The sequence below is a fragment of the Hemitrygon akajei genome, chromosome 9 (genome assembly GCF_048418815.1).
Source record: "Hemitrygon akajei chromosome 9, sHemAka1.3, whole genome shotgun sequence".
In the NCBI taxonomy this organism is placed as follows: domain Eukaryota; kingdom Metazoa; phylum Chordata; class Chondrichthyes; order Myliobatiformes; family Dasyatidae; genus Hemitrygon; species Hemitrygon akajei.
The window spans coordinates 107363337-107377155 of NC_133132.1; the positions used below are offsets into that span (position 1 = coordinate 107363337).

Here is a 13819-nt window from a genome sequence, read left to right on the forward strand (position 1 = left end):
TAAAGTAGCTTAGAAACTGCTGATCGCCTGCAATTTTTACACACAAGCCTCCAGAGTTTGCATGGAACATCCAGTTTTCTGAAGTTCTGGGGGTGGGGTGGGTGGGGAATGCCTTGTTAATGAGAGAGGTTAGAGGAGAATGGCCAGACTGGTTCAAGCTGAGAGGAGGTTGACAGTAACTCAAATAAACACACATTACAACAGTGCTGTGCAGAAGAGCATCTCTGACTCACAATATATTGGACCTTGAAGTGGATGGACGACAGTAGCAGAAAACCACAACCATACACTCAGTGGCCACATCATTAGGTGTTCCTTATTATACCTTACATTTATGCATTGAAATGTACTGCTGCCACAAAAGCTACACATTTCACACCATATATCAGTGATCACAATCCTCACTCTGCATCTGATCCTGATAAATGGTTTGATTCAATCTGCAGTCCATTTAAGGGTGGAACAAACCAGACCAACAGAAGGATAACTGTTGGATTCACAAAGGAGAAGTTTCTTTCACAAATCATAATGTACCCATTTGGTAGAACATTGCCAGCTGGGTGGCTCTACTATACAGAACAGGTGGCTTCATAGGTTGGACAGAAACATACCGTTAACTTTACAAATGAAATTTGTAAACCCCAAATGTTGCACAGCTGTTTTAATAGGAATATATTCAGTCAGAGATACTGGCACAATCTCACTAATCACACATTTACCAGCTGTAAGTGAATGACCATTTTTCAATGCCAGAGGATGCACACTAATGCTTCTGCCTGAGTCACTGCCATAATCTGAAACTTCTGTAGTTTGATTCACTGCACTGAAAGTTGTAGCTAACACTCTTTAATTCAGACATCATCCTGGTAAACCTCTTCTGTATCCTCTCTAAAATTATAAGACCTTAAACACAGAAGAAGAATTTGGTCATTTGGTTCATTGAGGAACCACCATTTCATCATGGCTGATTTATCATCTCTCCCCACTCCTCTTCTGTTTTATCCCATAACCTTTGATGTCCTTAATAATCAGGAACCTATTGTCCTCTGTATTAACTATAACCAATGATTGGACTCCACACCACAGCTGTCTGTGGCAATAAATGTCAGAGTTTCACTAAACTCCGGCTAAAAAAAATTCTCCTCACCTCTATTCTAAAGGGACAACCTTTCATTTTGAGGCTGTGCACTTTGATCTAAGACTCTCCCACTATAAGAAACATCTTATTCATGCCCACTCTATGTAGGCCTTTCAATGAGATCTCCCCTCGTTCTTCTAAACACCAGCAAGAACTTGCTCAGTTTGCTTTATAATTGTTCGCTAATGAAACCTATTGATAATTATGACTGCGAGGCTAAGCACATCTCCAATGTCACAGTTGTTTGCTGATGATACCACTGTCTTTGGCTGAATCATAGGTAGTGACTAATCAGCATATAGGAGGGAGGGTGAAAATATGGCTGACATAAATAAGGGTCTCACTCAACTTCAGCAAGACCCAGGAACTGATTATTGACTTCAGGAGGAGGAAAGCGGAGGTCCATGAGCCAGTGATCACTGGGGCATCAGAGATGGAGAGGACCGCCAACTTAAAATTCCTTGGTGTTATCATTTCAGAGGATCTGTCCTGGGCCCAGCACCTAAGTGCAATTATCTAGAAAGCATGGCAGCATCTCTACTTCTTAGAAGTTTGTGAAGATTCAGCATGACATCTAAAGCTTTGATAAATATCTATAGATGTGTGGTGGAGGGTATATTGACTGGTTGCATCACAGCCTTGGTATGGAATCACCAGTGCTCTTGTACAGAAAATCCTACAAAAAGTAGTGGATATGGGCTGGTCAATCATAGGTAAAGCCCTTCCCACAGTTGAGACCATCTACACAGAGGACTGTACAGGAAACCAGCACCACCATCAGGAACTCCTACCACCCTGGATATGTTCTCTTCTCAGATATTGGTACGACCCCAAAAGAGTGATTGAACCCCAACGTGCTGCCATCAGGAAGGTGGTACAGGACCCTCAGGACCCACACAACCAGGTTCAGGGACCGTTATTACCCCTTAATCATCAGGTTCTTGAACTATTTTCAGATAAGGGACCCAATCCTCGCTCTTATATTCTAGTCCTCTTAATGTTAACATTGCACTCGGTTTCCTTACCACAGACTCAAGCCTTTTCATCCTTCCTTTCATAGGGTAACCAGAAGTACACACAATACTCTGAAAGCAGCCTGGCCAAAGCTTTATACAACTGCAACTTGACTTCCTAACTCTTATATGGAGGAACTCAGAAAGTCTGGCAGGATCTATGGAGGGGGAGTATACAGTTGATATTTCAGACTGAAACTCTATCCTATTTACCTTTATTGCCACTCTAAGAGAGCCATGGGCTTGCACTCAAGATGGCCCAGTACCTCAATACTGCTTAGGGTCAACCCCTACATTTAACTTCCAAAAATCAATGAGATTTGACGTTATTGGGCCAGAAGAGCCTGTTACCATGTTGTACATCAAAACAAAAATAAATAAATAAAGCACATTCTGATGAAGGGTCTCAGTCTGAAATGTTGATAGTATATTCCCCTCCATAGATGCTGCCTGACCTGCTGAGCTCCTCCAACATTTTGTATGTTGCATCTCACACTTGCCTGGATTAAACTCAATCTGCTTTATCTCTGCCTTCATCTGCAACTGATTTCTACCCTGCTGCATCGTTTGGCAACCTTCTTCACTGACCAAATATCCACTGGTTACTCTATCATGTTGTGTATTATTTTTGTTCAAGTCACTATTTATATCACATCTAAGAGGGATCCCACCACAGAACACTGTGGATTGGAGGGACCTCCATCTGATCCAAGAGTTTTAGTCAAAATAACACCTCTCCAGCACCACATTAGTTCAATCACTCTGTTGGGGTTGTACTATAGGCCTACCAATAGCTTTCAGGTGATAGAAAAATAGATACGTTGGCAAATTATGGGAAGATGGAAAAGCAACAGGACTGCCATAGTTGGCAACTTTAACTTTCCCGGTATTGACTAGGATTTCCTTAGTGCAAGCAGCTTAGGTGGTCAGAATTTATTTGATGCATTCAAGAAGGTATGAGCTCAAAGAACTCTTTGACCAATCAACTTCCCACCTGTTTACTTCATCCCTCCTCCTCCCAGTTTCACCTATCACCTGTGTTTCTCTCTCACCTCCCTCCACCTTTTACATCTACTCATCTTTTTTCACCAGTCCTGCCAAGGGGTCTCAGTTTGAAATATCAATTGTACTTTTTTTCATAGATGCTTTCTGGCCTGCTGAGTTGCTCCAGCATTTTGTGTGTGTAGCTCAAAGAAGAGATTGTATAAACTTTGGTTGTTTACTTTGGAAATTCAGAGGCGGGGGGGAGACCTGATAGAGGTTTAAACAATTCGGGTAGGCACAAATAGGGTAGACAGGAATTTTTTCGATGGAGTAGAATCAGAGTCTAGTTTATTACCACTGACATATGTCAAGCAATTTATTGTTTTCTGGCTCGGTACAGTGCAATACAAAATTTCTGGCTTCTGCCCTCCTTCATTTCCAGTTCTGATGCAGGGTCTCAGCCCAAAATGTCTACAGCATTTTCTGTAAACTCCAGAGAATGTTAAGAGATCAGCAGCTTGTAAGATATTGAAACCATTCTGTGTGCCTCCAACAATCATTCTATAGTCAAAGTCACTTAGATCATTTTTCTTCCCCGTTCTGATGTTTGGTCTGAACAACAAATGAACCTCTTAACCATATCTTCATACTTTTACGCATTGGGTTGCTGCCACCTGATTGGTTAATTAGATATTTGCATTAACGAGCAGGTGCACAGATGTACTGTGATAGATATATATACACACATATATACAGACAGCATATTTCTTATAATTTTATATATTTGATGTATTGCACTGTAACTCTGTCACTAAACAGCAATTTTCGCAACATATGCCAGTAATAATAAACGTGATTTTGGTTCACTTAAACCTGAAATAAATTTAAGCAACTTTAGACAAGACAGACAGCTGTTCAGGAATATGTGTTTTGCAGAGAGTTGACACAATTTAATGGAAAGGTCTTGGCAGTAACAATCAGATGTGGACAGCATGACGCTTCATTTGCATCTGATCCAGTGTAAGCAAATGTCACATAATCAACAATTTCCAAATAAATCAATTCGCCAGAATTCTATCTCACTGTGGGAAACTGCTAATCTCATTTAACAGAGACACAGTGATCACCAGGTGTGAAGAATCCAATTCTGAAATCACATGGATGGTGCATTGGGATTTCAATGAAATACAGGGAACAAAATAAGCTTTGCAACTCTCTTTAAATGCTGGTCATTTTCCCTCAGAAACAGAAGAAAATATACAATGGGCATAGTCAGTATGTAGTAGAGTCACATGAAATAAACCTGTCTCCTTGTAGATCTTACTTCAAAACTATTGTCTTGACATGTTCACTGAACTCCAAGTGCTTTTTTTTGAAGTAATAAACATGACAATGACTCATTTGTTTTCAAATGTCCTGTCCCAGAAATGCTCTTGAAATGCTGAAGTCCAGCAAGAGTTATTATGGCATGAACAAGACATGACACAAGAATAACTCTTATTCTCTGCTTGCCTGGATGAGTGCTTCTCCAGAAGCTTGGCAACATCCTGAACAAAGCAAGCTACTTGAAAGCTACAATATCCACCATTCTAAATATCCATTCCATGAGACAACAACCTATCAATCGGCTCCACTGCTTTTTAAACACTTTGCTGTTCCTTCCCCAAAAGATTCTGACGAGCATCTCACAAATTCTGAAGGTATGTGGGACCACTGCAAGCTGCTGACCCCTTAGAGATTATCTGTTCGAGCTGGATGTTATATTGTTGGAACTAGAGGCTGTCTTGTTGGAGCTGGATGCTATCTTGTTGGTGCTTATATTGTTAGATGCAAAGTCTGGACCACGGGCTTGAGGGAGTACCCACACCAGATAGCCATGAGGAGTACAAGGCCAGTCACTTCCATCTTTGAAATGGTGAGGGACCTGGGCAGTAATATCACAGGCCTTCTGTGGTGTCCACATCCTCCACTTCCTCAGGAGGTTAAAGCAATTTGGCACGTCCCTGTTAACCCTCAATAGTTTTTATTGGTGCACCACAGGAAGCATCCTATCTAGATGCACTACGGCTTTGTAAGACAACAGCTCTGCATACAACCACAAGAAACTACAAAGAATTGTGGATGCAGCTCAGCACATCACAGGAACTAGACTCCTCTCCATCGTTGCCTTGGTAAAGCAGCCAAGATGATCCAAGAATCCACCCATCCCGGACATTCATTCTTTTCCCCTCTTCCACTGGACAGAAAATATAAAAGCCTGAAATACATACCACCATACTCAAGGACAGATTCTATCACATTGCAATAAAACTACTAAATGGTTCCCTATTACAATAAGATACACTCTTGACTGCACAATCCACCTTGTTAATAAGTTAGATACAAGAGATTCTGCAGAAAAGTATCTGTACTGCTCAAGTTTTCCAGAACCTCTGTGATAAGCTGATAGGAGACAAAGACTGAGTAGATAGCCAGGAACTCTTTTCCCAGGGCGGAAATAGTGAATATGACAGGACATTATTTTAAGGTGATTGGAGGAAAGCAAAGGAAGGATGCCAAAGGTTTCTTTCAACACAGAGAGTGGTGGATGTCTGTAATGCACTGTCAAGGGTGGTGTGCTAGAGGTAGACAAATTAGGGACATTTAAGAAACTCTTGGGAGGGCACATGGAAGATGGAAAAATGGGGATTAGTAAGATGAAAGGATTAGATTGATCTGAGAGTAGGTTAAAAGTTTGGCATTATATAGTAGGCTGAAGGGCTTGCACTGTGCTGTAATTTTCTATGTTCTATGTAAAATACTGGAGTAAGTTAGTCAGGCAGCATCAATGGAGGGGAAGAAACAGTCAAAATCTTGGGCTGAGACACTTCATCAGGATTTGTTTGTGAGCATGTGAATAAAATGTTTTAGGATAGTCTTCTGATTTGGCTTCTGTGGTGATCATAGGGGGTGGCATAGTCGCATTGCAGTTAGTGTAATGCCATTACTGCACCAGTGATTACCGATTGCTGTTCAATTCCCACTGCTGTTGATACCCTACATCAGGACTTCTTAAATAGGATCACTGTGAACAGTATGCAAGAAAAGCTTATCACGATATCTTGGTACACATGATAATAATAAACCATTTCCAATTCCTCTAATAGAACACATAAAAACATTGATACCACCACCAATGAAGCAAGCTGAGCCAATAATTTTGCATTGGCTTCAGAACAAGAGTGACAAACTGCAGAAGTGTCAGTACTTATAAACATAAATGCCAGATAATATTACACTTCCCCTTTCATCTGTTGATGCAAAGCATTTCCCGGGTTGCCGGTAATTATAAATCCACCCTGATATAATGCTTTTTCCTTCACTGAACAGTAAAGTTGCCTACAAGAGATGTACTAATTGATAAATTGCCAGGTCATACCACAAATGATTTCTCTCCATTCTGCCCATCTTTCTTCTGTGCCTAACAACATAAAAAGTCTTTCTGTTGGACAGTGTGTGGTCATCTCTTCCAGGGAAAACTGTTTTGTAGACGGGACTTCTGTACTCTGGTAACGACCTCATCAATTTCATCTCATTAATGCAACCGTGTCATCAAAATTCTTTGAGGCAATTGTCTTGGAATGAAGCAAATAATGAATGTTTCTCATTAATACCCCTCTGTCCTTTTAGAACTCTCATTCCACCAGCAACGGATTAAAACATAAAATATATGTGACGCCCTGGTTAAGATTTCTACTGCTATGCTGGAGGTAGCTTATATTAGCCGTTTTCTGTAAAAGCAGTGTGCCATGCTGGAAAGTGTGTTTTTGCTTTGGCTAAGATAGGACACATGTTGTCCAACTTAGGACTGTGAGTCAGCCAATCAGAATTGTGGTGAAGAGTTTTCTGAAGGGCAGTAGTCTGGATCGGGGGTCCTTTAGATGGAAGCTGCAGAGAGGACAGGAGGGAAGATGGCCGAGAATGCTGTGGGAAGGAGCGATCCCGTTGCACAAGATGCTTTGTGCAGACAAATGGCTCCAAGGAGGAAGGGCCAATACTTCAGAGGGAGTGCCAGTTTGTTCAACATTGATTTCAAGCAAAGCTCGGAAGATGGTACCAGGTCCAGAGTGTGAGTAAAAGCGGACTTTAAGATGAGCTCCACTGATGTGCATATGTAGACTTGTTTAATTGGAATAGGCTCTTTTATTTTTCCCCTTACCTTTTTCCCTACTAATTGTTCGATAAAGCTGAAATTTGTAAATATACTTTCTTTATAACTTTATGCAATGCGCGATTTGTTATCTCTTGTCGACTGTGAATTGTGTATGGGCAGTATTTACACAGCATTCACTCAAATCGAAGTTTCTTTAACCAGAACATCACAACAGTCCTGTTTGGTTGAATTGCAAGTCCTATCAACCCCACCTATTGCTAATAAAAGGTGGCTTTCTCACTGCTGAGTCCTATTTACCGGGGCCAGCAATGAGCCAAGTTTTCATACGCGTCTGGTGAAGGGGTTACATATAGAACATAACAGCACTGTACAACTCATTTGGCCCACAATATTGTGCCAACCTTTTAACCTACTCTAAGGTCAGTTTAAATCTTCCCTCCCACTTTGTTGTTTTATCGTGTCTTGTGGCACAGTGGGCGCCATTTTTGCCGTTCCTGTGACATTTGACTGTTTTTTATGAGGTCAAGTTGCTCACTTGATTCTCAACCCTGCATGGGAAGCGTGCAAGGAGCTGGCTGGATTCAAACTCGGGAACATTTGCTTCAAAGTCCGGCGTTCATGCCACTGTACCATTGGCTGGCTTTTCCCTCCCAAAAAGCAATCCATTTCATTTCTTTCATCCATGTTCCTATTGAAGAGTTTCTTAAATGTCTCTAACATATCTGAATCTACCACCACCCCAGCAGGGTATTCCACACGCACACACCACACTGTGTAAAAAAAATTACCTCCGATATACCCCCCCCCCCCGATACTTTCCTCCAATCACCTTAAAATCATGATTCCTCATACCATCTTTTTGAGGTGTGTAAGATTATGGTAGGGTGAATGCACCCAGTCTTGTTCCTCGGCAAGAGGAACTAAAAATTGAGAGTGTACGTTAAAGTTGAGGGGGCGAAAAATAAGAGAGACGTGAGGGGAGATTTGTTCATGCAGACGGTGGTTCATATATGGAGCTAGCTGCAGTAGGAAGTGATAAAGCAGGTACAAATACAGTACCACATTTAAAAATGTTTGGATGTGTACTTTGATCAGAAGGATCATAAACATTCTGCAGAATATGGAAATCCTCAGCAACACACAAAATACTGGAGGAACTCAGCAGGTCAGGCAGCATATGGAAAAGATAAACAGCAGACATTTTGTGCTAACACCCTTCATTATTCAACTCATCCATGCTGACAAACTTATCTGTTTGAACCAGTCCCATTTGCCTGTGTTTGGTCTATATCCCTCTGAACCTTTCCTGTACACGTACCTAAGTCCTGATGAAGTGTCCCGATCTTCAGTTGATGTTTACAGCCAAGATGAGAATTTATAACAAGGGTTCTCAACCTTTTTTGCCATGGACCAATAGCAGTCAAGAATGGGTCCATAGACCCCAGGCTGGGGAACCCCTGATGTAGAAGGATATGTGACAAATGTGAGCAAAAAGACAAGCTTGGTGGGCACTATCGTCAGTATAGATGATTTGGGCTATAGGGCCTATTTCTGTATAATTCTATGCTTTAATCACTCTAGATAGATTTAAGATTTCATGTGACTTCATAGAAGGTTAATTGACCAGAAACATGAAGCGTTGAACATTTTTCTGTTTGAATATATTGCCCCCTCATGTTTACCTACAGTGCTGATCTAATGAAACTGATGTAAAAATTATGTTCTCCATTCTTTTAACTTCTGAGTGAACTGGAAAACCACCTTGTAATCTCCTTTATTCCAGGTTAGGAATCTTGAATTCAACTCTCAGTGATCCTCACAGCCCCGTTTTGACTGGCCCTGTGGCTTTTCTTTGAGCAACAACAGTGCTTAATCTGGGTGTATTCAGATCATGAACTTTCACCAGAACTCTTTCTGGCTTCTTCCTTGCCATGTCAATGATATATTTTAATATTTAGCTGACTCTGTTTACTTCTTCTGCAGGGAAATGTTCTGTTCCTCTCATTAGTACTCCAACACACTTATAATTTACTTTATTTTGTAGATGCTACACTGTGATATAATAGTTTTCAGTAACATTGGTTAAATTCATGGAAGCATGGAAGACAGAGTAGAACTGACTTTTTCCATTGAGGTTGGGAGAGACTAGAGGTCATGGGTTAAGAGTGAAAGGTGAATTGTTTAAAGAGAGCATATGGAGATCGTTATTCAGAAAGTAGTGTGAGTGTGGAACGACCTGCCAGTGAAAACAGTGGTTGTGTGTTTGATTTCAACGTTTAAGAAAAAAATTGGATAGGTAGATGGATGTAAACAATGTGGAGGGTTATTGTCCATGTGCAGGTCAATGGGACTGGGCAGATTAATAGTTTGGCATGGACTAGGTGAGCCAAAGGACCATTTTCTCTGCTATGTGACTCCGTGAACTTTAACAATGTGGACTGTGGCACCATTGAGTCTCTCTAGAGATAAACTGGAGGCTTAAACTCACAATCTACCTGACCTTGCACCTTATTATCTGCCTGCACTGCAGTTCCTCAGTAGCTGTGACACTTTATATTGCATCCTGTCATTGCTTTACCTTGTACCTTCTCAGTGTTCTTTAATAATGATTTGATGAACAGTATACAAGTTTTCTCACTGCAACTTGGCGCATTCGTGTGACAATAATAAACCAATTAACTGATTTTCCAAAGCCTTAAGTGGTGATCCTTGCCCACAATGTCTCTCTGAAGAATACATCAATCTTCAGTGGGAGAGGAAGGGCAGAGAAGGGGTGAGGGTGAGAGTGAGTGTGTGTGTACGTACCTGATTACCTGCATGCACTGCACTTTCTCTGTAACTTTTACAATTTACTGGGCACTCTCTCATCATCTTCCCTTGTACTACCTCAATGCACTGCTGTGAAGAATTGATCTGCATGACCAGAATGCAAGACAAGCTCTTCACTGTACCTCAGTACCTGATACAAATATAAAGCAATTTACCAAAAGAGTTTCAAGGGAGTGTGGGAATCAGTGTGGTAAAGGATCCAGTGAAACAGTCACTCAATGTTTTAGGAACAGCTTCTTCCCCACCACCATCTGATGGACAATGAACATTCTACACTACCTCAATATATTTTCCCCTCTCTTTTTGCACTACTTAGTAATATATATATATATATATAATTATAATTTATAGATTTTTTAAATTATGTATTGCAATGTCCTGCTGCCCCAAAACAACATATTTCATGACACACTGTGTGCCAGAGATATCAAACCTGATTCTGATTCTGATTCTTGTTCGGAGATTCCCATCTACAGGGATGTTTGAATAATTGGGTTGTGGATTACCCAGGCTGCATTTGGAGAACCACTCACCTTGATACTGTGCACTAAAGCCTCTCCGCTGGTGGTTGCTGTCTGAGGTGAAATGTAACCGCAGCCAATTCTTGCTGCTGATGACCGGTGATGGCAGATTGAAACCTGTCAACCTGAAAGAAAGGGAAAGATCTCACATTAGCACAACACTTGGAAGAAAGGAAGACTGGTCTTCCAACAGAACTGCATAAAGTCATGGGAGACTGCAGATACAGGAATTTGTAGCATCACACTAAACTGCTGGAGGGAATCATTCGATCAGACAGCAGCTGTGGAGGGGAGTGGAAGGTAGTCATTTCGGGTCCTTTATCTGGACTGGAAAGAAAGAAGGGCTGTCCTATTTGTGATAATTATCAGATGTGTTGTATACAGAGGGCCTGAAGGATTGTTGAGGATCTCTACCACCCATCCCACAATCTCTTTGACCTACTACCAATAGGAAGGAGATACAGGAACATCACAACTATAATGACAAACTGGGTAGCAGCTTTTTCCCTCAGCCTGTGAAACTAATGAATATACCCTTCTTCCACTGAAGTCTCAGCACCAGGATGACAAGATATTTACTGTTTATCTGCACTGTGCACTACGTGCATTATGAATGATACTTTATTAACTTAATTTTGGTAATATTTTCTTTTATACTGTGTGTGATATGTGCCTTGTGGCTGCACTCTAGTTCAGGGGAACATTATTTTGTTTGGTTGTATAGAGGTACGGTCAGATGACAATAAACTTGAACTTGAAGTAGTCAGTTTAAGGGAAGGGGGTGAAGCACTGGAGCAAACTTCTTACATGATACCCATGCTCCCACCTACCCGTTCTCCCACCAACTTTTCCTCCAGTCCTTCCCCCATCTCTTTATATTGACCATCTCTGCAGCATTTGGAGTACTGTGAGCAGTTCTGAGCCCCATGTTTAAGAAAGGATGTGCAGGAATTGGAAAAAGTCCAGAGGGAGTTCATGAGAATCATCCTGAGAATGACAAGTTTAATGCATGAGGAGTGTTGGAAAGTTACTCAGAAGAATAAGAATGGATCTCCTTGAAACCTACCAAATACTGAAGGGTCAGCAACACACACAAAATACTGGAGGAACTCAGCTGGCCAGGCAGTATCTATGGAAAAGAGTACAGTCGACGTTTCGGGCTGAGACCCTTCAGCAGGATCAGTCCAAAATGTCAACTGTGATCTTTCCATAGATGCTGCCTGGCCTACTGAGTTCCTCCAGCATTTTGCGTGTGATGCTTGGATTTCCAGTATCCGCAGATTTTCTCTTGTTTGTGACTAAAAAGTCTATCTAGTGTGGAGGTGCAGAGGATGCTTCCTATGGTGGGGGAGTCTAGTACCAGAGAGCACAGCCTCAGAATAAAAGAACATTCCCTTAGAATGGAGATGAGGAGAAATTTCTTTAACCAGAGAATGATGAATCTGTGGAATTCATTGATACAGATGGCTATTGAGGCCAAGGTAATTAAAGTGGAAGTTAATAAGCTCTTGATTAGTAAGGTTGTCAAAGGTTGCAGGGAGAAGGCAGGCACATGGGGCTGAGAAGGATAATAAATCAGTTTTAATGGAATAGTGGTGCAGACTTGATGGACCAAATGGATGACTTCTGCTGCTCTGTCCTATGGTGTTATCTCCTGTCTGTCTTTCAGTCCAGGTGAAGTGTCTTGAGCCAAAATGTTGAATGTCCATGCCCTCCACAGACGTTCCCTGATTCACAAAGTTCCTGCACCTCCCTGGATCATGCTTGGTGTCACATAACATTTATGTAATGACAGAGAACAGCTTACTTCTGTTCTATAACTTTGGGAAGAAATGTTTAAAAGTACAAAGGCACATTTGACAAAAGTGATAACAGAATCTTAAGGGCTACAGTTTGCTAGAGGATCTCTGCGGTACAGAGAGTGTGGTCTGAACCACAGTTCCTGTCAAACCTCAGAAGCAAATGTACTTGACTGGATTCAAATCATCAATGGCCCCAGTAAACCTCTGTAGAACAGAAAGGAGCACAAGAACCCTGCAATAAACTATGATCATTTGCATCCATGGTGCTGAGGTGACCATGGGCGAGAGATTCAATCTCCCAGGTGTAAACATCATCAATAGCTTTCTGGTCTACCCACATAGGTGCCACAGTCAAGGGAGTGAATGGGTGCCTATACTTCCCCAGAAGGCTAAGGAAATTCAGCATGTTCCTGTTGAAACACACCAATTGTTATTGTTGAAACATAGAAAGCATCCTTATCGGATGCATCACAGCTTGGTATGGTAACAGTCTGCCAGTGACTGCAAGACACTGCAACCTTCCCTCCACAGACTGTGTCTGTACTTCTTGCTACTGAAGCTTTATAGTGCTTTAGTCAGTCAGTACTTACAGTATTGTGAGCAGGTTAGAGCCTGTTATCTAAAAAAGGAAATGCCATCATTGCAGAGGAATTCACAAGAATTTTCCCAGAAATGACAAGGTTAATATATAAGGAGGCTCTGGGCTAGTATTTACTGGAGGTTGAACAATGAAGAGTGATCTCTTTGAAACCTATCCAATACTGAAACGCTGAGAAAGAATGGATGTGAGAGGATGTTTCCAACAGCTTGGGAGTCTGTAACCAAAGACCACAACCTCAGAACTGAAGGATGTCTCTTCAGAACAGAGATGATAAGGAATTACTTTAGCCAGAGAGTGGTGAATCTACGGAATTTATGTTTACTGATGGTTAGAGAGGCCAAGTCATACAAATATAGAAAACCTACAGCACAATACAGGCACTTTGGCCAACAGTGCTGTGCTGAACATGCCCTTGCTTTAGAAATTACCTAGGGTTACCCATAACCCTCTATTTTTCTAAGCTTAATGTACCTATCCAGGAGTCTCTTAGACCCTATTGTATCCATCTCCACCACTGTTGCTGGCAGCTCATTCCATGCACTCATCACACTCTGTGTAAAAAAACTTAACTCTGACATCTCCTCTGTACCTACTTCCAATCACCTTAAAACTGTGCCCTCTTGTGTTAGCCATTTCAGCCCTGGGAAAAAAAGCCTCTTGACTATCCACATGATCAATGCCAAAACTTGGACTTACCATCAATTCCAAGAAAACTCAGATCATCTACCAACCATCACCAACTGAGACAAATCGAATAGAACCATCAATTCAACTTGGT

General features: G+C 41.4%; 1 protein-coding gene across 1 annotated transcript in view; it reads right to left on the minus strand.

Moving 5' to 3' along the window:
• The window catches only part of LOC140733433 (CUB and sushi domain-containing protein 1-like), a 2013313-nt gene that overhangs the window by 722115 nt on the left and 1277379 nt on the right, over positions 1-13819 (minus strand). Inside the window, exon 6 of the mRNA XM_073056756.1 lies at positions 10651-10763. Coding sequence (XP_072912857.1) covers positions 10651-10763 — 113 coding nt within the window. The remainder of the gene's footprint in view (positions 1-10650; positions 10764-13819) is intronic.